This window comes from Triturus cristatus, chromosome 5_2, assembly GCF_964204655.1.
Source record: "Triturus cristatus chromosome 5_2, aTriCri1.1, whole genome shotgun sequence".
NCBI classification, from domain to species: domain Eukaryota; kingdom Metazoa; phylum Chordata; class Amphibia; order Caudata; family Salamandridae; genus Triturus; species Triturus cristatus.
Window position 1 is genome coordinate 981,237,949 of NC_140588.1, and position 23,008 is coordinate 981,260,956.

At 45.9% G+C, this 23,008-nt stretch overlaps 1 protein-coding gene across 2 annotated transcripts in view; it reads right to left on the reverse strand.

Moving 5' to 3' along the window:
- Positions 1 to 23,008, reverse strand: part of AMOT (angiomotin) — a 260,974-nt gene that overhangs the window by 104,624 nt on the left and 133,342 nt on the right. For both annotated transcript variants that reach the window (XM_085608217.1, XM_085608219.1), the window contains exons 4-6: positions 21,418 to 21,928; positions 13,489 to 13,633; positions 11,110 to 11,202 (exon numbers count right to left, since the gene is read on the reverse strand). In XM_085608217.1, the coding sequence (XP_085464343.1) occupies positions 11,110 to 11,202; positions 13,489 to 13,633; positions 21,418 to 21,928 (749 nt within the window). The remainder of the gene's footprint in view (positions 1 to 11,109; positions 11,203 to 13,488; positions 13,634 to 21,417; positions 21,929 to 23,008) is intronic.

The window sequence follows — 23,008 nt, forward strand, 5'->3', positions numbered from 1 at the left end:
ATTCATCACGCTTTGTAGCATGGGGAGGAACTGGCTCCTTGTCTGGATGGGGAGCAGTGTCTCGACGAGAAAATCGGCTTTCGGTTTCTCCTCGTCGAGTTTGACGCCGAAGGCCATTGCTGCGCTCCTGACCACCATATTGTAGACCCCGATGTCGTCGGGTGGCGAAGGCCTCGAAGGGTACGTGTCCACGGGCTCCTCCGGGTTTTCGGTGTCGAGATCGTGCCATTCGACGTCGTTGCTGGTAGATGCCGCCGATTCGTAGAACGACCGTTGGTCTTCTTCCTCGGCTTCTCCCTCATAATAGGGCTCTTCTTCCTCTTAGAGTTCCCTTGTCAGCCCTTCGGCGTCGAACTCGTCTTCGACCTCCTCGACGTCCGCTGATGGAACCGTTGGAATCTTGAATTCCTTCATTCTGGCGTCAAACTCCTTCTTTCTTTGAAGGATGTTCTCCATTTCGGCCTCGAGCCGCCTCTTCTTTTTTTCCATCTCGGAGATGCTTTCGGCGTCGACCGCGGGTCTTTTCGATGAAACTTGCGTCGACGTCGAACGTTCTTTCTGCGTCGATCGGCCCGTTTCATGGGATGCTTTCGACGACCCTTGCCTTTCGGCATCTTTCGGCACCAGGGAGTCCTTATCTAAGGATCCGCTCGGCCTCTTGTCCGTGGTTCCCCCTTTGGACGTCGAAGTTTTCGGCGCCGGGGCTCCCTTCGTGGACTTTGACTCAGATTTTCTCGAGTCACCCTCGTGTTGTCGAGGTACTTTCTGTTTTGCGCTCGACGATTCTCTTACCTCGTCTTCTTTTTTCTTGTCGGTCTCTACGACCGTGAAGTTTTCGGCTGTCTCGGCGACGTTGTCCTCGTCGTCCGAGGAGAGGCCCAGAGCGTAGAGCGTCGGGGGCTTCCCCTTGCCATCCATGCTGGCGTTGGCCCTTCTCTGCCGCTCTCTCACCCTGAGTGTCTTCGGCGCGAAGGCTGAGCAGGCGTTGCAGTCGATACTCTGGTGATCGACCGGTAGGCAGAGGTTGCAGACCGGATGCTGGTCTCTCTGCGCGAACTTGTGGTGGCAGTTTGGGCAGAACTTGAATGGCGTCTTGTCCATTGCGCTCAGGGTCTCTGAGCGTGCATTCTCCAAGGCCGTCGAAGAAAAGGGCGCTGGTCCTCCTTTCTTCGCGCTCCTGATGAAATCTTTTCCTTTCCTGATATCTTCTAGTGTTTCTATCGATGAAACTCGCTTTTCTTCCTTCTTCCTTCGAGTGTAATTCTGGAGCTTCCCGATGACGATCCAGACCCAACGGCGGAAAAAAGAATCTGAAGATGGCGCCCCAAAGGTGGGACTTCCGCAGGAAGCACGACGACGTCACGGGAGGTGCACCAAATGGTGTACGTCGACGCCCACCTGGGCTACGAAAAAAAAAAAAAAAAAAAAAGAAAAGACTACGAATCCGGACCCAACCACAAGATCGCGGAATAATGCACAGCATAGTGAATCCAGAAAGATTCACGCTGCAAAATAACCATACCAGCTGCATGACCACTCCTGGACATTTTGTGACCTGTGTAATAAACATCATGACAATGAACTCCATATACAGGACAAAGCTTCTGAGGTTGTAAAAATCACACGGAGTAGCAAACAACAAGTCCACAAAGCGCTTCAGCGCCTTCTTAGTAGTAGAAAGTCTTACTCTTGTTTCTGAACTCAACAGCAGAAAGAATCTGAATATGGGAACCATCCACTTGGACACGATAGAGTCATACCCACCTACTGATCTATGCCCAAGGAAAGCAAACAAAAATAAGCATTGAAAATGCAATAGGTCTCGCCTTTGACTAAGTTAAAGCCATTTGCTTTGCTAATGGTATTGTATAGCAAAGCAAATGGCTTTAACTTAATCAAAGGCGAGACCTATTGCATTTTTAATGCTTGTTTCACTTTACTATAGAGTACTGATATTGCCATATTTATTCCCTATATAGCCTTTGCTTTTTTGCATAGTAGCTCTAGAGTCTGCATAAGAACCCGCTGGATCGCTATAAAAATAGGGGGGTCTTTGTCTTTCTTCCTGGGATTTGGTTGATGTGCGTATTCATGGTTCCTCTCACCCTATTGTTTGATTAGAAAGCTTTCAAGACAGCGACTAGAGCTAAATTTCGAGCGGGGGGGGGTCTGAAAAAGATTTCAGGGGTGTGGGGGAAGGGGGGGGGAGTGGCTCTAAGAAGTGGTGAAAACACAACAAAAGCCTCATTAACAAGTAAATGGTCTTTAAAAGACCTGCAAAGTACTCGGGTGCGGCTGCAATTAGACGGTCGCCAGCCCGCAAAGCTGTGTCAACCCAGGCTGACGCACACGACGGAGGCTGAAGCCCAGTGAGCCCAATGGGTGTTGCACGCCTGTTTCAAGATAACATAGTTCCGATACTGAAGAAACATCCCTGGTTTTCGTTGTGTGTTAGAATATAGTTCAAGCTAGCTTGCGTAATATTTAATGGTGCCCACTTTCATATCCACATGTACTTGTAGACAAACAAACTAAGAGTAGATGTAAGAATTTAAGATATTTTCAGATTATGTAATGATGCTGGTATTTGTATAGCGTGTCTCCCTCATCTTCTATGCATAAGCAGAGAAACAGTTTGGGCCAGATTATAAAGTTAGCACAACACTTTAAATGAGGCTGCAACAGTTGCTCGGAACTCAAACAATCAATCTGCAAGTTAACCTATAAGCCCTGATATATATGGGTTTAACATTCCAAACTTAGAACTGCGTTCCGTTGTATATAATGCTCAGGGAACTGGGACAGATCGAGGCACACTCTCTTGATGACGTTATGTTAATTTCTCGCACTCAGAAACTAGTAGATTGTTTGAAGGGGAACTGGAACTCAGCATTAGCACCCTAAAATCTAGTATTCTGTGTGAGGAACCAAGGAGCTTGATCAAGTGCTCATAAATTGCTCATCTGGGAGGGTCTGTTAATTCGAAATTGAATTGACAGTCTTATAAGATGGTATATACTAAAGGCTTAAGTGAGGGCACTGTTGATCACACACTGCTGCCCCCACCCCGCCCCACCACACTGTTGCACCCTGGCCGCACCACTGGATGGTGATGTACTGCGAGAGCACTACTTTTTACACTGCTGTCCACCCACCACACTGCTGCATACTGACTGCTCCACTGTATGGTGTGATTCAGTGAGAGCACTGCCAATCACACTGCTGCCCGCGCACCACAATGCCAGAGCTCTTTCTACAGACTGCCCACACTACTGCATGCGTAGCACGCCCATGTGATTGCGTTCGGTGTCTTGCACACCGAGCGCACTGCTACACACTACTCCAAAAGGCACGAAAGTGTTCACAGCATGGATTGGTCTCTCGCACTCGTCTAGTGCTTAGATGCTTCGGGGGCGGAGAGACGCTGTTGGAGGACTTCTTCCTACCCCGCTGCGCTGGTGCACTCGGGCTTAAGGGGCCCTGAGGGGTGCTCAGACTGGCTCACTGTGCTGTGTGCACTGAATGCTGCAGCATACCTAGCACTGTGCGATGCGCTGAGCCCGACCCCCTCCTCTGAATTGTATATTCTCTGTTGTCAGCTGCACCAGTTCGCGCATACACTGAAAGCTTAAAGGTCGTTGGCACGCACCACGAAATTGTGTACTTTGCAAGCATAGACGTGCTCAAAACGTAGCTGTTTGAGCCGGTAGCTTGCAGGGTGCTCACACGCTTCTGCAACAGGCTCATTAACCCACGGACACACCGCACTAGCTAGATTTCTTTCGACAATGGTAGACATATGACTACACACTGCACAGTAATTTAAGGCAAAACAAAAACCAACAAACCAAATTACCAGTGTGTAAGTTACCAATATTCAAAGATTTTTAACATCTGACAACAAACGGGAAACCTTAGACGATGCATATTAATTTTTTTACGGACACCATTTAGAAACTTTAGCAGGAGACTAATCCAGCTATACTCTTGCACGTCTTTGTGAACGGGGCCTACAACATCAAAAATGTCACAAAAATAGGAATATGCAAATACAATTAGTGCACATAGAAAGAAAAGCGCTATGTTTGCACTATTACCAATAGAGAGTTGGACATTACGCCCACTCCACCACGTCTGCTCCCAGACCGGGCGTCTGCAGTCCTGCGAAATGTGACCCGCACCGTGAATAAATTAAAGTTAACCCTGCTAAAGACAATGTCGAGGGGAGGGGTATAACCAAGTGAAAATGTGCAAAGTGTGTGTACGCCAGGGGCTCGGCATTAAGTAAGTAAAAGGCTGGCTTACCTTGAGGGCGACGTGTTCATTTCGAGCTCACAGCCCTGAAGTTTGCTCCATTGCAGGCTCCCTGGGCTCAGTTTAAAAATAAAAAATAAAAATACAGGAGCGCGGTGTCCCTGAAGTGGACGCCGCGAAAATAAAAATAAAGTGAGCGCGATGTCGCTAGCGGGAGCCGTGCTCGTGAAAGTAATAAAAAAAAGTCACGAAAAAATGTCACGGGGGTGGGAACAGGAAACTAACGTGACGAAGCTTCTGATAAGAAGCTTGGTTGCCATGACAATAGCAAGCTATTGTCACAAGATGGCGTTGGACTGTTCCCAGTCCGTACGGACACGCGAATGCTGTTTGCTTTGGACAAATGGCAAGAGCAGCCATCTTTGTCCATGCCGACGCGTGCATGCATGCCTTTGGGAGAATTGATTGCAAAAAGCACTCGCATAGCGAGAGCAGCGCATGTGCTGCTTTCTCCAGCCAAGACCTAAAAAGGGACACAAAGAAAGGACTTTCCTCCCCCCAAACATACATAGTATGTTAATGCAAAGCTCCTGAAAAATGACTACATTAGAATACAGAAATACTGCTATAGGGTGGCCTACATTTAATGGGAATATTTAGCCACAATTGTACACAGTTTTGTATTCTAGCATTTCAAAACCTAGTTAAAATGCGTTATCGTGTGTTGACCTGGATAAAGAGCAACAGAAATAATATATCTTTGGTCAAAATGAAATTACTTAAATCGGATCTGGCCACAAATGCTGCTCTAGAACTGCAAGATTTGAGCAAAAGACACTGTCAATACACCCTAAAAGGCATTGGATGAGGGGTCGGGGATTTACGATAGATTACAGCGTGCACATGGACATTCAGTATCTGATGCAGGGAAAAAAAATCATACTGGACATTTAAATTAAATATGGTTTATCAGTATAGCATGCTAAATACAGAGTTGTGAACTGGGGTAAAACATTTATTGTTGAAGGAAAATGTAGGCACAACAGACATGATTGATCAATTGTTTCCAGTGCACATTGTATTTCTCCACTTCTTAAAACTAATTTAAATAAGAACAAACCATGAGAGACTATATCCATTTTAAGTCTGGCTTGTCAGTGCAGCTTTCTACAACATGTATTACAAATTCTTCAAAATAGAGAGAGAGGCTCCATCCAGAGAATAAATATTACTTTATTGCCTCCTTCCATTGGCTGCTTGGTGCAACATTCTACATCCTATGGAGTGCTTGCATTAAAATGAAAGAGGGACTATTTTACATGTGAAAAATACATACAATTATCACACATTCAGTTATTTATCTGCATACAAGCTTTGCATACAGAAAACAATACTTTTTGTATTGTTCTCTATTACAGTGGTTTAAAAAAATACTTTTGCCGTGACTGAAGTGTGAGCCATTAACAGCGCTAACTTTAGATCCACCACCAACAGTAATAAAGCTACCATTACCATTCCCACAACCACCAAAACCAATACCACCACCACTAACATTAAATCTTTTGCACAGGTCTATATTAGCATGCTTTACCACAGGAAAGCCAATCCTAAAGGCTTTTTTTCAGTGTTTATTTACTGAAAACCTATTAATTGAATTAAAAGTCCAACAACAAACAAGTTAAGATAACGTGGAATATTTTAGACAGAAGAAAACGAATTGGAAGAGGGCTCTTAATCTTCAAACTATATCCAAGTAATACATTTAATATTTCTGATTTAAGTAAACAGGGTGGGAACAGCAGCACACAATGATGAATGCCAACTTAAAAGCAAACAACCAGAGCAAATATGTATAATTAACACAAATAATATGCTCGTACAGTCACCACCGCCCTCGCGCAACTGCAATCCAGACGAATGGGAATACTTGTACAACAAAGGAATTCATAACACAGGAGTGCCCGAAGCGACTGACACCCAGCAGCTCCTCCAGAAAGACCACATTCCACTCTCTTATATTCCAAGACGACAAAGGAATGAGGGCAGGGAGTGGACGTCTCGTAAACAAGAACAAACAAGAACAAACTGAAACACCTTGCAGGTGAACAGATATTTACACCATCCTGATGATGCATGTGCATGGGAACAGGATCCTAGGTCCAAGTACCTGCCAGAGCGCTCGGCCATTCTGGACAGCATCACTTTCTCTGCACTCTGCTCGGACAGATGACATGTCACCTACAACATCCTTCCACACACTAGTCACCATCCGGTATTTCATTCGCCTTTAATGGCTCATTAGCAGAGTTTTACTTTTCATAATCGCTTGAGAATACTCATAGTCCAGATGGAATGAGCAATTACAAGAAAGTGATAGTACTTGCCTGAAAAGCTCTGTTAAAAAGTGAAAGCTTTTGTGCGTCCTAACTAATTACAGGTGAAACAGCCTCACACCTCATTAGTATGGTGTTTGAAGGAAGCACTCTACTAAGTAACAGTATAGTTGTCATGGCTGCCAGCAAAAAGGCTTCCAGGGCAGGCCAGGTATTGCACACATAGATCCCCAGGACGGTAAGCACAGGGATGAGGATGTGAGGGAGTCAGTCCCGGAAGGAAGAGGGGCTGATGGACTAAGACCATTAGAGTTATTACGAGGAGTAACTTGTACTTACACTTCTATCCACTTGCCCCTTCCTTTATACTCCAGGGACAATTCTCCTGGGGTTGGCAGTTTTGTGAATGCTGTATGGTTCACGCCAGTAATGTTCCTCGATGGTGCACCACAAACTAAGCATTGGCTGCAGAGATAACAACCACTAGTCTTTAAAAGATGTTCCACAGCCCACATAGCTGGAGCAGTCTGGGTCTTAAGAGTTTGAGTATATATGCTGTCAGGGATCCCGTGGACCCTCTTCCAGTTAAACAAAGGCTGAAGGCACACCCCTTAGAGGAACAGTACATTAAATCAAAGGGACAGTCCATTTCCTCGGTCAGAAACCAGCTACCAATCCAGTCACTCTCAGACTGTATCTTTGCCACTGACCCTGTCCACTTTCTTTTGACTAGGTTTGCGCTACACAAATACCACACAAATAGAGAATATTTAATATTCCAGAAAAATATCCGCAGACAACGTGTGTTCCAAGCGTAGCTTTTTAATGCAAGACCACCAAGCCTATCAAATAAGAAGTCTGTGGAGCAGAAGAATTTAATACCACCAAGGAAAGTATCCAGAAGGCCTCTGTCCATCTAGAACACAAAAGATTCTTTCAGGTTCCAAATGGGATCTGGTAAAAAAAAGTGTTGTAACTAAAATTTGATAATCTAGGGGGAGTATCTCACAATATATGGAAAAAACATAAAAACGGAGTTCTAAAACCAACCGGCCCCTTAACACAGTCTATGGTTCTCAACAGAAAATAATTGGTGTTTGATCACCCATAAAGCCCATGTAACAACAAAAAGTACAGCAGACTTCAGTGTTACCACATTTAGACCATTTAAGGACGAGGACTAAAAAACATAAAAATCATAGATTCCATTTGTATGAAAGAACATGGTCCCAAGCGCCTGCCACTGAACGGATCTTCCTTTCCAGAATTAAGTGAAAAACCTTGAGTCGCATGGTTTTATATCGACACCTGAATGATTTGCAGATTACCCCCTGGCAAATCCAGAGGATCAAAGGCCATGACCTCAGAAACTATGTAGATAGGTTCACTGACTGAGAGCAAGCATGCAATCTATTTCTCACCAGCACCACTTTGAGGAACATCTCTGAAGCTCTTGGGCAAATCAGAGGCGACATATATAAACAAGAGGATGTGTACTTCAGGTTGTAAATTGATTCAATTAGGATCTTAATAGCATGAATCCAGCAACTGGAGTATATGGCCACAACCCATTCATGCAACAACACTCACAAGAGCAATATGTCATCTGACTGCGTGTACAGGGTCTTACCTAGGCATGTAAGGATGAGGAAGATGCCTTTGTACATCTGAGTGATACTGCAATGAATATGTTGCTCTGAAGACACCCCGTAAGAATCATGTAGGGTGATGAAATGGCCTTCGTGCAAAACAGATTTGAAATCTCATGTTCACTAATAGATAAAGAGGAGGCAGTATTCGTCTCTGTATCTGTGATGGTCTGTAAATAAATCACGGCCAGTGAGAATGAATTGACACGTACAAGACTCCAATGAAAATGTGTTCCATAAATTGGGGCACTAAGAAATTTTTTCATAAAGATGAATTATGTGCATGTAGAACTGATGAGACTGTATTGTTCAAGCACGTAAATACATGTAACGTTTTCTGATACAAATGTATTTAGTATGTATATATGAGACCTATATGCAATGCTGATTTTTCTGAATTTTGTAATCAATTATTGGAAATATAACATTTTGTAGAAAAAACAAAAGTCTAGTCCAGTGCAGTAGGTGGACTTCATTACTGGTTCACTGGTATTGGGGTTGGAGGCGATATTATTGGATGATGGATGCAGTGTAAGCATTGTGAAAAGCTGCCTGAAGATATTTAGCGATTTATGATAGGGCATTTATCATTCATTGTACTCAGTGGGAAAATGATTAAGGGAAGTTTGCTGTTTGATATAAGTGGTGATCCAGAATCTCTGTTCACTGGCTCTTCATTTCATGACATATCAGGGAAAAGGCCCTCTTTTGTCTCAGAGTTCAGGAAACATCTTTATAAACCTCCTTAATCCAAGCATGTTAATCGACAAAAATGTGCTGGGTCTAAACTCTAAAAGTTCATGTTAAAAAGAAGATCAGTCACTTTATGCAGCCTAGTGAGCTTCATGATGAAAGTTGGGGACACAGGGACAATTACCTCACCTTGGTAAACACTTGTGGGGTAAAGTGTGACTTCAAGATAAGCATATGCACAGCAAGAATACTGGAGTAAAAACCGGGATCCATCAGCCTAACTATGTTGCCAAACTATTATTTTCTCCACTTCTCATATTTTGAAAGAGAGGTCCTGGTGTCACTGAAGAGGGGAAATACAAGGTGATGGGAGAAGGTGGACAAAGAGTGACATCCCGTACCATTATTGTAAAGGAAGTGGCAACAGGATTGTGGTGGTGGCGGGAGGGTCTTCCTGCATGCCAGCATGATGGCTCAGTGAATTACAGGCTCATCGCTGACATCTGCTGTGACTTAAAGGTTCTTGGCAAGGTCTTTAAATTCGATATAGCACTTACAGCCTGCAAAAAAGTGGAATGAACAGCTAAACACGTTTTTAATACATCTGCAGGTTCTACTTTGCATGTACACTACCATTCCTGAAAAAAATGGCAAACCTCAATTACCGCTTTCCCCAGAGAGCCAATGCAACTTACTTCCTTGTCACGAAGGGATGCAAATGATTCTCCATTTGTGTATCGAGAGGGCTGTAGAGACAAAGCACCTACATGTTTCCTGCTACCACCCTACGAAGAGCTAGATTTGGAACCCAGTTCCTAGGACATTCCCCTTAACAGTGATGAAGAATTCTACTTCGATAACTTTCAAACTAGTATTTCGGATGTTTTGAGACTAAATACAAGTTGGAGCTCTGGCTTCAGTCTTGACCGATAGGTATAAAAGAAATGTAATAAGGTTGCATACAAGAATGTGACCTGGCCCTCTCGTCTAAAAATATGAAAGGCTATGCAAGAATTTTCAGTACTTTCGCCATTTGTCATAAGATTTTCAAAAGAGGAGAAATGCCAAAAAGTCAGATGGCAGGGGCATAACCATACCAGTGCAGCCAAAATCACAAAACAGCAGAGCTGGTGGCAACTCTTGGGATGCAGCTTTCTATTTACATAGTAACATTAAAGGCATGGTGTGGAAACATGTCCAGTGACGTTTAGGTAACAGCCGTAAGATCCTACAGTACGCAGCTCTTGTCCAAGATGGATGCTGACCACATGGTAACTGCTGTAGGCACAAAGGGACAGCCCCTGTGATTGGGTGTTAAGGTACTAAATGGCTTTAGAAGGGATATCACAGCCATACAGCAAAACGATACATACGTGACTATGACCAACCCTGGATAAATGTAATGGAAGGTGCGACAAGGTTGGCTCTTAAGCGCTGCACTGCACTCTGAAGTGGTTTCTCTTAAACAAACTGGCCTTCAAATAACAGCTCCAGGCTCTCTACTTACCTCAAGGTGCAACAGCTAATTGGAGGGACCCACATGCAAGGATTTCACTGTTGTCATGGAATATGGCCCTAGGTACGTCTTGAACTAATGTGCCTCTATCCTAAAGCTCCGATACCACTGTGTTCTACTATTCGATAAAACCCATCGCATTAACAAAGCAATCCTCCGTCCTCGCTGTGATATTATGAAGCAATTCTAAAATTTAGGACAATTGTTTTCCGAGTACCGAAGCATGAAGGAAGGTCAAGGTGTTATGTTTTTGTCAAGATCACAAGTTCACGGATTGCAAACTAAACTTGTCCCTGCTTTAGGGATTATGTCACAAAGCCTTGCCCGCTAAATAATAATGTTTATATAGTGCTTATTGCCGAGTGTTAACATTTTCCACAAGTCAAATGTGCTAATGAATGATTAGATAAACTCCAAAGACGTGTTCTGGGATGTCTTTAAAAAAAAAAAAAAAAAAAAAAAAAAATCAGGGTCCCTAATTTTCAGAGGTATTACAAAACTGAGGTCTTGAGAAAATTCCATTTAAAAAACGTAAGCTAAAAAGGTCGCTAAGCATGCTTCCAAAATTCACCAACCCTAACTGCTATTTAGGTTTCACATTCGTAATTTCTACACAGGTGAGCACCGTGATCCACCGCAAGCGCTACCATATATGAATACTCACTCTGGGCCATTAGCTGGTTGATGGTCTTCCTGTTGTCCTCAGAGCCCTCAAATTCTTTGGCTGCCAACTGCTTGTTGGCCGTCTCCAGTCGCTCTGCACAAATAGGAGTGTGAGATACCCATTAATAATGAACGAAGTCTGTCACGAAAGCTATAATGAATTTGAGATCTCAGTCAAGTGACTTTTATCCACACGAACACTAACAAAAAGAAAAACATGCAGAAAGCCATACAAGAGAATTGCTCCTTCAGTTACTTCTGAATAACAACAATAAGCCTGCCAAGGCCTTAAGAGTTTGTAGTAACACAACACTGAAGGTAAAAAGAGGGATACTAACTTAGCCAAGACCAAGTTATCACAAGTCTACCCTGTCCCGGTAGAATCATTGCACATCCAATGCACGAGCATAATTCCAAGTCAGAAGGAGCCAGGTGCAACGTGTACCACAAAGGGATGAAGAGGAAGTAAAGGGAGACAGTGTTGCAGAATAATTGGGTGAATAAGGTCCCAATTTTACAGATGTTACTTGCCAGAGCAAGAGACATTAGAAATCTAAAGGAATTTCTAGGGACCTTATCCAATTGTTATACTGTATTGTAGGATTATTTATACAGCACTTTTCATATCCATTGCGGGGACTGAAGTACTTAACTGTAGACTTAGTAGCAATAGGTCCTGCCCAACAATTAAGTCTGAACATCCTCTTCATTTACTAAACAGTACCTGGTTTAAAGTATTCCCACAATGGGATTATGACGTTACTGTGGCTTCTACTCAGGATTCAGCTCGAATGTGGAACAGTTAAAAAGGGGAAGTTCTTTCTCGACAAGGGCCTTGCCATTCACGATGACCTGAAGCCGAAACGAGAGTGCAAATGTACCCACTACTCTATCATGTGATTCTGAGGTGTGACGAGGAAGTATGCTACCAACACAGCTATCCATGTTATTGTCTCCTGATGAAATTCCAAAGCTTGTTGTCACACATGTGAGGGTCCAACACAAACTATGACCCACCCAGGTCTGTATTAAAATGTGCTTCTAAATGTAAAGGAGACTTCAACCCATTTCAGCAATAAGGAGTGTCCTAGATTCTGGAATGCCAGCCTTTCTACTTTCAAGCAGCTTTCTAACCACAGCCAAATAACAGTAAGGCTCTCTCTAACATCACTGGCATTTCTCAATAACAATAAGCAGCTCAAATAACAGAGGCTCTTTTGTTTAGGGTCATCTTAACCAATGGCTAGCCCGTTTGATATCCACTACCTTAGGGAAATGCCTTTTTTTAATTTTGTTTTACCACAACCAGTGGATCATGAGATATGAGCCCCAGTAGTGACGCTGATCACAATCTATGTGATTCTATCACCCGGGGACCATCATTTTCTGACTAATTGGAACTGGAATAAATTGGCTTATATTGTTTCCATATCAAAGCTGAGAGAAAAGAAGCATAAAATCCAAAGTGAACCAAAATAAACAGACTCTTCTTGTCCCATTAAACTTGTGTCCTCGTGGCAGTGACTGACTGTAGCCCACTGTCTCCCGAACAGCAACAAAAATATCATCAGCTGCATCCAGGCTCTCTCTGTCCCCCCTTCTCCGTCACCAACAATGTCTTCTCTGGCTATCGCCCCACAGCCATAATTAAGGATATTTTAGGTAAGTATTTGGCTACGGTTTGCCCATATACAGTTCTTGAAAAACAATGTTTTAGATATAAAGGTCAGTTTGTATACACTGCTAAATAATAGGGAAAGTATCCTTTTAAGTGTTATTATTTTCAACCATGGAGGTAACAAAATATTCAAAAAATTAAAATGATTTGCCCAGGATCAGATAATTTGACATTGTCTGAAGCCTAGATTAAAAGACTGGCATCCTGATCCTACATTAAATAAGTTAACAATTACACGGCACAACCTATAATGACCTGAAGTACCACTTCGTTGAACCTGGACTGACCTTTTACAGTGATGAAGTCAATAAAATACCTTTTGGTATTAGGTAGAATGAGATAAACCACACGAATGACCATTTCTTTGTAGAGACAGTCTGCCACATGGACAAATGTTGATGAACCCTACAGGTTAAAAGAGCAGCAACCTCTGACCTTAAATAAACTGGACATCTCTCAAGATCCAAGTCGCGGCTGCACAATGCCCTTGCACATGTTCTCATTTTACTTTCTGTATGATTCAGCAGACTTGGACAAGACGCTTTCATGGCAAATTAAACCTCGCCTCATACACTCCCAGCAATTTCCTAACATTGGTACAGCATACCTTCTGCATGGTGTCACACCACACTCAAGGGCTTTCTGACAAGACAGTCATAATTCCAGCACACCTCCTCCCTTCCAGAGGAGTTTCCCTTTTACCTCTAAGATCCCGGTTGAAGTCGTGCAGTCGGCGTATCTCCCCTTCCAGTTTATTTCTCATGGCCTTCTCCAGTGTCTCGCGCTTTGACGAGGACTTTGCCAGATTTTCATACGCCTCCGAAACCCGCTGGATTTCTGTTTCTAGCTGAATTTGAAACGAAACACAGTTTTTCAACAACCCCGAACTGAACAACAGTACTTTATTTTTGAGCCCTGCTTGCTTTTTAAAACTTTGCCTCCCCTCTTCATCCTAAAACAATTATTTTTTCACAATATCTCAACGGGGTACAATACACCATGATGTTCTAGGGCAGAACTTCAAGTGTGAGCAAATATTGGTCATAGACACATACTTCAATTGCTGCAGCCGGTGGCAGCACAGAATAATGCTCGTCATAGGAAGGAAGCAGAGCAAAAACCTAAGTTACTCACCTCTAACACAAGTTCATAACTCAATTTTTAGACAGAATTTGCTACTGCAGTTTTTGCCATTTGCAGCATGGTAACTAACAAGTGTTACTATCACCCATTTAAGTGGCACTCAATCAAACCAAGCGAGATGATGGGATGAGTTACACCTGTCAGATGCAAACCTGTGACCCGCATGTGACACATCGAATTTGGAAGCTATTGTTTGTACACACCCAACATCAAGGCGCGGGACCAGCTATCCTCTTCATATTGAGTACTATACTTAAACTTGTAAATCCATTAAAAGGACAGTGTAGAGACCAGCCGCCTCCTTCCAAATGTAAACACTGTACACAACTCCTCAAAACAACTACTGCTAAATCCCCTCTGGTTGAAATAGCATTAAAACTGGAATGCTTGAATTAATCTCAGCCACTAGTGATCGCTTGGGTCGCATCCCAATCCATCATTTTTCACCCATCATGCCACCTCAGTTTGGACCCAGCCATATGCAAATCAGCCTAGACCCTGCTCCAATGAGAACAGTCCAGCCCGAACTGCCAGGCCAGGTTCTCCCTGAACTAGAACACAAACTAAGAACTGGTTTTGTCCTTATGGGCTCATCACCCAAGTATAGCTTGATTCCAGTGGCACAGTGAGCACGGGACCCAGTCTGGGTATACCCATCACCCTTAAGAACGATGGGTTGGAATGCTACCCCGAGCGAGCCAGTGGTTAGACAGGTTGCAGGCATTCCTCCCACACACCACCCTAAATGGCAAGGGTATGTATGACCAGATGAGATTCCCATGCTCCCTGTGCCACAGGAACGCACAAGTTACTACTTGTGTAACGATATATCTGTAAGAGACATTAGTTAGTGATAGATTGCTCACCTTAGAATATCCCCAGGCGTCAGACTGGTACCGAGGTGGCATGGCTGGCTGGGGAGGAGGGGGGGGTGGGGGGGGGGGGAGTAGGACTGAAAGGGAAGGGAGTAACCCTTGCGGATGATCTGCAACACCCACTTGTCCGATGTGATAGCGTGCCAGTGGGGGAGGTGATGGCGGATCCTGCCACCCATGGGTTGGGGTGCTCCGCAATGCTCGGATTAGGAAGGTTTGAAGGTAGAAGCAGCGGGGGCAGAGGTGGACTGACCCCCACGCTGATTCCCAGACCCGCCCCTGCGGAAGCCGTGGTCACGCGGAGGCTGGTTCTGCACAGGCTTGCTGAAGGAACGTGCCTGGGCGCCTCTGCCATGGCCACGAAAGGAACAAAAACCAGGAGTGGCTTGGCTTTTCGTGGAAAGACCCAAGGACTTGGCCGTGGCCCCGAGTCCTTAAAACACTCCAGTGCACTGTCGGATAATCGCCAAACAGGCGAGTGCCATCAATGGGCATGTCCATGAGCGAGCTTTGGACATCTGGCGAGAACTCGGTAGATCTCAGCCAGGCGTGGCGACGAAGCGCTACAGTCATAGAAATCGCTCTACCCAGTGTCCAAACCACACCGAATGGCGAACTTAGCCACATCCTTACCCTCGGCAACAGCACAGCTTGGGTCTCTTCAGGACACTGAGGCAACACCTGTACAACTGTATCCCACACCACGTGGAAATAGCGGCCCAATAGGCATGCGGTGTTCACCGACCACAGCCCCAAGCTGGCCAAAGAGAACAACCGCTTACCAAACTGCTCCAGCGTCTTTATCCAGCGGAGCTGTGGGAAAGGCACTCTGTGACCGCGAGGCTTGGATGACCAGGCTCTCAGGTGTAGGATGAGTGGTCAGAAAAGCGGGGTCACCAGGTGCCGGGCGGTGACACCTGGCGACATTCTTATCCACAGGGGCCTCTGTGGCTGGCCGTGACCAAGTGCCCAGCAAGAAGTCAGTAAGGGCGTCGTTAAATGGCAGCACGGGCTTCGACGAAGTGGACGCCGTCTGGAGCACTTCAGTGGGGGGGGGGGATTAGTTTTGAGGGCCACCGTAGGGAGATAAATGGTTGAGGATCTCAGCTGCCCGACAGAGCACCATCGTGTATGAGGCGCCCTCCTCCATTGTAGGCGGGGAGAGGCAAACCTCTGGTCAAAGGAGACGCCGAGGTCGCCGGCATCCTCCAAGTCATCCGCCCAGTCCTGCTCAGAGTCACACTGACTGGCAAGAGGGTCCTCGGACCCCTCCCAGTCATCCTTCACCTCCGCCGCATGTGGTACAGACCGTGGCGGCAGAGCAGGAGCCGGAGAAGGAATAAACTGCGCCGGGAACGGAGCCGAGAACAGCGCCGTCCCAATGCGGATCCCAGGTAGGAACAAAATGGTCCTGGAATCTGGTCAAGGGCGGGACAAATGGCACCCACTGAAGCGCCGGAGGCGGAGCCGAGTGTGGCGCTGGGGCCGGAGCCGGCAGCGATGGACCTTGTGGCCTGTGGCCAGAGCCAACGGCTCAGGATCCTGTGGCGCTGAAGCAGGATCCGCCGGCGGCCCAACAGGATCCTGACACGGGACCGTGGGGCGGTCCATGTTAGCAAGAAATTCTTGCACCTGTGAGTGGGGTTTGTGATGGACCCGGGTAGGGTGGGTAGGCCGCGGGACTCTCGCGCTCCGAAGGAGCCGCGGGGGCAAGGCCCCCGTCCCCATCAGGGGACCGACGGGGGGACGTCGGAGAGCGAACACGCTTCTTCGACTTCTTTTTGTGACGTCTCTCACCCGAATCAGAGGGTGAAGACTTGGAGCCCGAGGAGCGACGACTGCGTCCCCGCGAGCGCTCCCTGGAACGGCCCCTGGACCGTGAACTGCACTGGGACGAGTGCTGGACCCCCAGCAGCTTCCGGTGCCGCTCCCTCAAGGCCTTCGGGGCCATGGCCCGACAGTCCCAGGAGTCGTGGTCGGTCTCTAGGCAGTAGAGGCAGACACTGTGGGGATCCGCTACCGACATATTGCGACGGCAGGCCCCACAAGACTTAAATCCAGGCATCCCTACATGCACCAAGGAAACCCAAATTGTACAGGAGACAAAAGTCTCAAAAAGGGTAGTCAAAAAGAGACTAAGGTACGTGCTCTAAACGGATCTGCGCTTTCTGGCGCGGAAAAAGAAAGAACTGACGTCAGTGCGCATGGGTGGCGCCTAAGTAGTCTCTGTGATGTCATCCCGGCACTTACGACGCCAGCGACGGACGCGAAGCCGCACGACGCCACCTACTGACGCACAGGGGTACTGCTAACAAAACTTTCCGGATCCAGTCTGACGCCTGGGGATATTGTAAGGTAAGGAATCTATCACTAATTTGTCTCTTTCAGATCAAGGTATACTTGATTATGAGCCCTTATCAGGACGAAACCGGTACTCTGTTCCTTGCATTCCAGTTTGGCGAGGACCTGGCCTGGTAGTTCAGGCTGGACTGCTCCCACGAGGTGCAGAGTCGAGGCTGATTTCCATATAGCTGGGTTCAAACTGAGGAGTCACAGTGAACATAAGAACAATGGATTGGGATGCTACCCTGAGCGACTGCCAGTGGATAGACAAGTTTACAAGCATTCTTTCCATCACCTTTTGTGTGTTTGATGTAACGCTATCCTTCAGCATGAAATATACTTTAAAGACCATTGAGCCTTCAGAAGCCATCATTCTGATAGGTTAAGTTCAGGGAAAAAGAATAAGCACCTCAGAAGTGATGTGGTCCCGCACTGTGGCCACCTTTACTTCCTGATGGAATGAGAGGCGGCAGGGTGTTCCTGAGGGAACTCACACATCACTTCTCATTGTCAGGAGACGACTTTCCCAATGTGGGCTTTATTTTTATAATTCATTTTTCCAGATGTGCTATCCCAATTGGCTCTGTTGAAGATAACCAAGCCAGCACACAGATTGTATGAGAAGTTGAGGGCTGCCTCCAGGATGATGGCCCAAGCACTGATAAATGCACTTTTCTAACCTCTCAAAGGTTGGCAAAACTAAATATAGTGTATCTGTGTGTTGGACCTAACGTCCTTGGGGTAGCTTGGCTCAGGCCAGAAGGCTTTTATTCCAGTAAGGCATATCGTGCTTGCATCACACCCAACTCACAACCTAACGCAACACCACTTAAAAATGACGCTACACCGAATTTTGATGAAGTTTAGAAGAAGTCTTTATCTTTCCCTCTTCAACATGACTAATCAGTTTCTTTTCATCCAGCACATTTCAGGGCAAAACATTTCATTACATTTGACTTGACAGTAACATTCCCCTCGTGTTTTACTTTAGCACAGCAGATACTTAAACACTCTCTGAGGCTTCCACCCTGCCTTGACTCTGGAGTGCAAATTCAAATCCTCACAGACTGCGCTCCAAAGAACATTTACATAATACACGACTTCAGATGTTCATCTCAGTCTATACGGCGCCCTTCTGATAGATGGTTTCCCTAACTGCTATACTTTCTAAACCTTATACCGTCATTAATAATCAGCCCTTTACATATTGAGGTACTAAGTTGGAGATCAACAATGCTGCTGGCAGTCAATTAGGCACATCAAGGCAATTTACTTGCAGGTTACTTTCTCACCAATACGGATCCATTACAGTTAAGCAGTGCATATAACTTATTCTGTTGCTAGACTTCAAACTGCTACCTCCTGCGCTATGCTTGAAATCGTCAATGCGTTAACTTCAGTCACACGTGGGGATTTTTGCCAAAGTGCCGGTATTAATAACTTGAACCGGTATTTCTCCAAGGGACCAGTAACTGGGTTTAACAGGTCATCCTTTGGCCTAAAGCGTGTACTCTCCAGAACCTTCCCCCTGTTATCATGCCCAGCTTACTGTGTACACCTGGAATCCTCCTCACGAAGCGGTGCTCACTTGTTGGCCAAGAGGGAGACTTCCTTAGGGGGGTTGAGGACAGTGCACACCCACCGACCACCTCCCATAAGGGCTTCCCCGTGGGGTGATTTCCTCAGTTGGCGTGGTCCTCGCTCTTCCGCTAACTTCCCCGCTGCCGCTCCACTCTTTAGCGGACTCCCAGGCCAGGCGCCAACTCGATTCCGCTCCACTTCCTCCATCAAGCGCACCCGCCAGTAGCAGCGCGGCTTGCGGGGGCGCGGCCTCCACCCTCGGCTGGCAGCAGGGGGGCGGCGCTTCGGCGTCGGCCCTGCTCACGTGACTCCAGGACGTCGGCTTCAAGGCTGGTCCCATCCCGTGCTTCCTGGATGCAACTTTCTCCTCAGCTGACAGACGCGATGCTTGCTGGCTACACCGAGGAGTCCCGACACCTCCCCAGACCTCCCGGCGATCTTAGGCCACTCCCTGGGGATCTCAGGCAATCCTACAAACCCAGAGCTGCGGCGGTGAGTGTACCAGGTAGAGATCAGTGGCGTGGGGGGGGGGGGGCGGAAATTAAGGGTGCAAGGCTCACATTAGAGCAGTTGAGTAGGCCCGCCAGTCTTTGGATTATTGAGCACGATCCCTTCCCCTACAGCCAGGGAAGGTGGACAGTTGCTAGGCCCAATTGGGTTCAAAATCCCAGGCAACAACAAGGATGAGGGCAAGGTAGTCCCAGACGGCGATTCTTCCCCTTGGTCCTACTTCAGGGTTTCTGACCACGCTGAGGGCCCCAAGATGACGATGACCCCCCAGAGTCATTGGCTGTGTTCAGGGACCGGTCAGAAGGTTGAGGGTGGTGTCAGCTGATGCGGGAAGTCACGCAGACCTGAAGACCTGTCAAGTCCCTATCTAGCACAGCCACCTCCCCACTCAGGTGCCTTACTCCTGACTTCCTCACAGCTCAACTAAGTCCTAAAATGGCCGACCCCCCCCTCACCTCTATTTATAACCTGGGGCCTGACTGGCCAGAGTGGCCCAGAAGGTTCCGGAACCTCTCATGGCAGTCTATGGCCCAGGTTCTGAGGCGACAGTTGGAACCACCATTTTGTGGAACTACCCTCCCTCTTCCTTCATTTTTTCATGGAAGCACCTTGCGCCTCTCCCTCAGATAGTGAGAGTGGGACGCCTAGAGCCTTTACACCAACACCAAAAAGAAGTTAGTGGACAGGAAAAAAAATGAGGGGGTAAAGGGAAAAAAATAGAATGAGGAGGGAACAGCCAAAGGGCTGACAGGTCTAACACTGTGGAAAAAGGAGCTTCCTATTTATAGGTTACTTCACACTAAAGGCCCCATTAAAGCTGAAAAGGTATGCCAGAAAGCTCTCAACAGAAATTTGAGAAACTCCAAATAAAGCATTTCTTAATGTTTATCCACCTTTTGCTTGCTCCACCCATAGCGCTTTCGCTCTGTGAGCTGCTGTCTGTGTTGAGCCGCGTTGTTTTGTTTTGGGGGAGTTGTGAATGTCATTGTATGTTTGGAATGCATTCATATGGAAGGTTTATTCAATAAGAGAAAAGTAAAAGGAATATTTAATGTTTCTAAATCTGCTTCCGACTACAAGGCAGAAGAAATCAAGTGAAAGTACTGAGGACAGAAAATTTCATATGCTATACTATTTTTGTATTACCAATTGTGATTTTATTTTTATGGTTGCCTATAGCACAAAAAAGCCTTCACATCAACACATTTGAAATGCACTGCTATTTTGTCATACCGTGTTGTACAGTGCACTGTTCACATTTAGCCTAGCTACTCTAGTAAGCAAAATATTGTGCTGAAGCTAGCACAATGAAGCGAGATCTGCAGAAATTAGTAAAGTTAAGCCTTTTACCATAGCTTTTTGTACACTGTTTTAAGGCCTCTCACATTCTTATCACGAAAAGAGCCCAGCGCCTTCTCATTAATGCCAATTTGTAGATTTTACTTTAAACGTGTTCCTCCCTCCATTTATTTGCATTGAGCAGTGCATAAATGTAGCGCTGAAATGTATAGATTTAGCATTACATGCTCAAACTGACCAGGGGGCGAATGTGGATATGGCACACTGCACTTAACACATTATGATGCTTGCTGGCTCATTTGCATTACACGTGTGAGACTTCCATGCACTATCCCAAGTGTCTATTTTCTTATACAGCAGCAAACATTCATGACGGTGTCTTGTCTGCTTTTTACATGCATCCCTGCCTATCACATACATAAGGGCGTAGGCACGTTAGAAAGGAGCATGCCACACGTACAATTGGAGAGATGCAGTGAATGACTTTAAACCACTTTCAGGGTGGCACACAGGTGAGGTAAGGACTCCATGTGGAGCCCAGAGAGAAGTACTACCTCAGCGGAAAGGAACACAATGTTTGGACCTGTAGCCCTGCTGCAAGGACTCACTTTACTGTATTCTTTTGTATGCTTCCTCCTGGAAACCCTCCAAAATGTAATGTAGTGAAATGTTCAAGGTAAAATCATTTTCTGATTGCAGATGGGAACTTGCCATGAGCATTTAAAACTTTCCTAGTGAAACATGGGGCAATAAAACGAGGGTAAGATGGAAATAAAACATTTGAGTAAGTTCTGAGAAACACAAGTTTTCAAGCTTAAACACTATCAGAAATTCATTTGAGGGATGGTTGACAGGAAGGGTATGAACACATGGCGCTCACCTTCTGTAGCCGCGCAACCTTATCGTAGCATCCATCCAACTCTTGCCTCAGCGACCTATTCTCCTCCGATAGGATCTCCACCATCTGCTGGGCTCGTGACACAATGGCAAAGGGGTCTCCTTGCACCTGTGGATAGGGGGATGGCGGCTGCTGCGGTTGTTGTTGCTGCTGCTGATGATGATGATGATGCGGTTGTGCCTGTTGCTGTTGTTGCTGTCTTGGCATTGCTGCGTAAGGGTCCGCGTGCTGTTGTTGGCTGAATGACTGAGATAAGCGATAGTGATCGCCCTGATGGAGCTGGTTGGGGGAAAATAGTTGCTGGGACCGTGGCCCCCCAGGGTAAAAGTCAAGCTGGTTTGGAGAAGAAAACTGCTGGTACTGGGAGGAGGACACGCTGCTTGGTGGTGGGGAATGCGCCAAAGTCATTGAGCCCATGGAGGTCAGGGAGGAGGTGGGGCTGTGGTGGTGAGAAGGCCTCTGTTGGTACTGCAGAGGCACATCCTGGTTTTGCCTGCAAGAATACAGAACAAAGTTCAAAGGAACAATAATACACGACTGTGGCAGCAGGTGGCGCACATATCAATGCCGGGGCTTCCCAGAGCGAAGACCTTTATAACTTCAATAAACGTTATGTTGAAAAATGTATTGGTTGTTCAAGTTCAAACTGTTAAACATTTACAGAAATAAGGAAACGAAACTGAAATAAGAAGAAGAACTCTGTCTCTGGTTAATGGCTCAGCTCTTTAAATTTTATTAACCCCTTCACCAAACTGAAGGTCACTAAATGAAGCAATGCCTTCCGACACTAGTACGGTATGCCATTCAGAATTCAATCATTCACAAATTATGGAATGTTAGATTTGCTAAACTGAGAGAAACACACAAGACACAATCTGCAGTAGGTAAAAAGTCCATGTGGTGCATGTTCATCACCTTACCATCCTCTGCAGAAAATCCAAGCCACGTCAGAGATGTAGGTCTCCATTTACCAGTCCCAACAGCACAACAACCATGATCATACTAGTGTTCCCTACAATGCTCACTACCTCGCCACACATTTAACACCATTCCTGCTCACATACCACACTGGGACTGGTGTGCAGGCCAGGACAGTAGATTTCAAGTGACATCACAGCCACCACATCTGGTCATGGTATCTTAACATTTTTTAGCCCCGTACACTGGAACTCTCATGTTCCATACAGCCAGACTAAGCTCATCAGGTAGCAATGGCAGCAGACTGAAATAGTTCACTAGGATGTTACTTGCCTAAAGCAAAACTAAAATGAACCTGATCTTCAAAGCTCTCCTAGCAACTCTAGAGCTAATCCAACTCTGATTATTGTTATGGTCTGCCTCAGGAGATCAGCATTAAATTATTGTCACTAACATTCTATATCATTGCTCCACCTACTACTTCCGTCCTTTACCACAAAAGATCTGGGCCATCCAGTTTCAAAATCCTCTCCGTCACCAAGGACGGGACAAAAAAAAAAAAAGAAATAAACTCAATACATTACAGATGTCCCATCATAGCATCCGGGAACCCTGGGGTTAGACAATTAGTTCTGTCCATTCCACAGCACCTCAA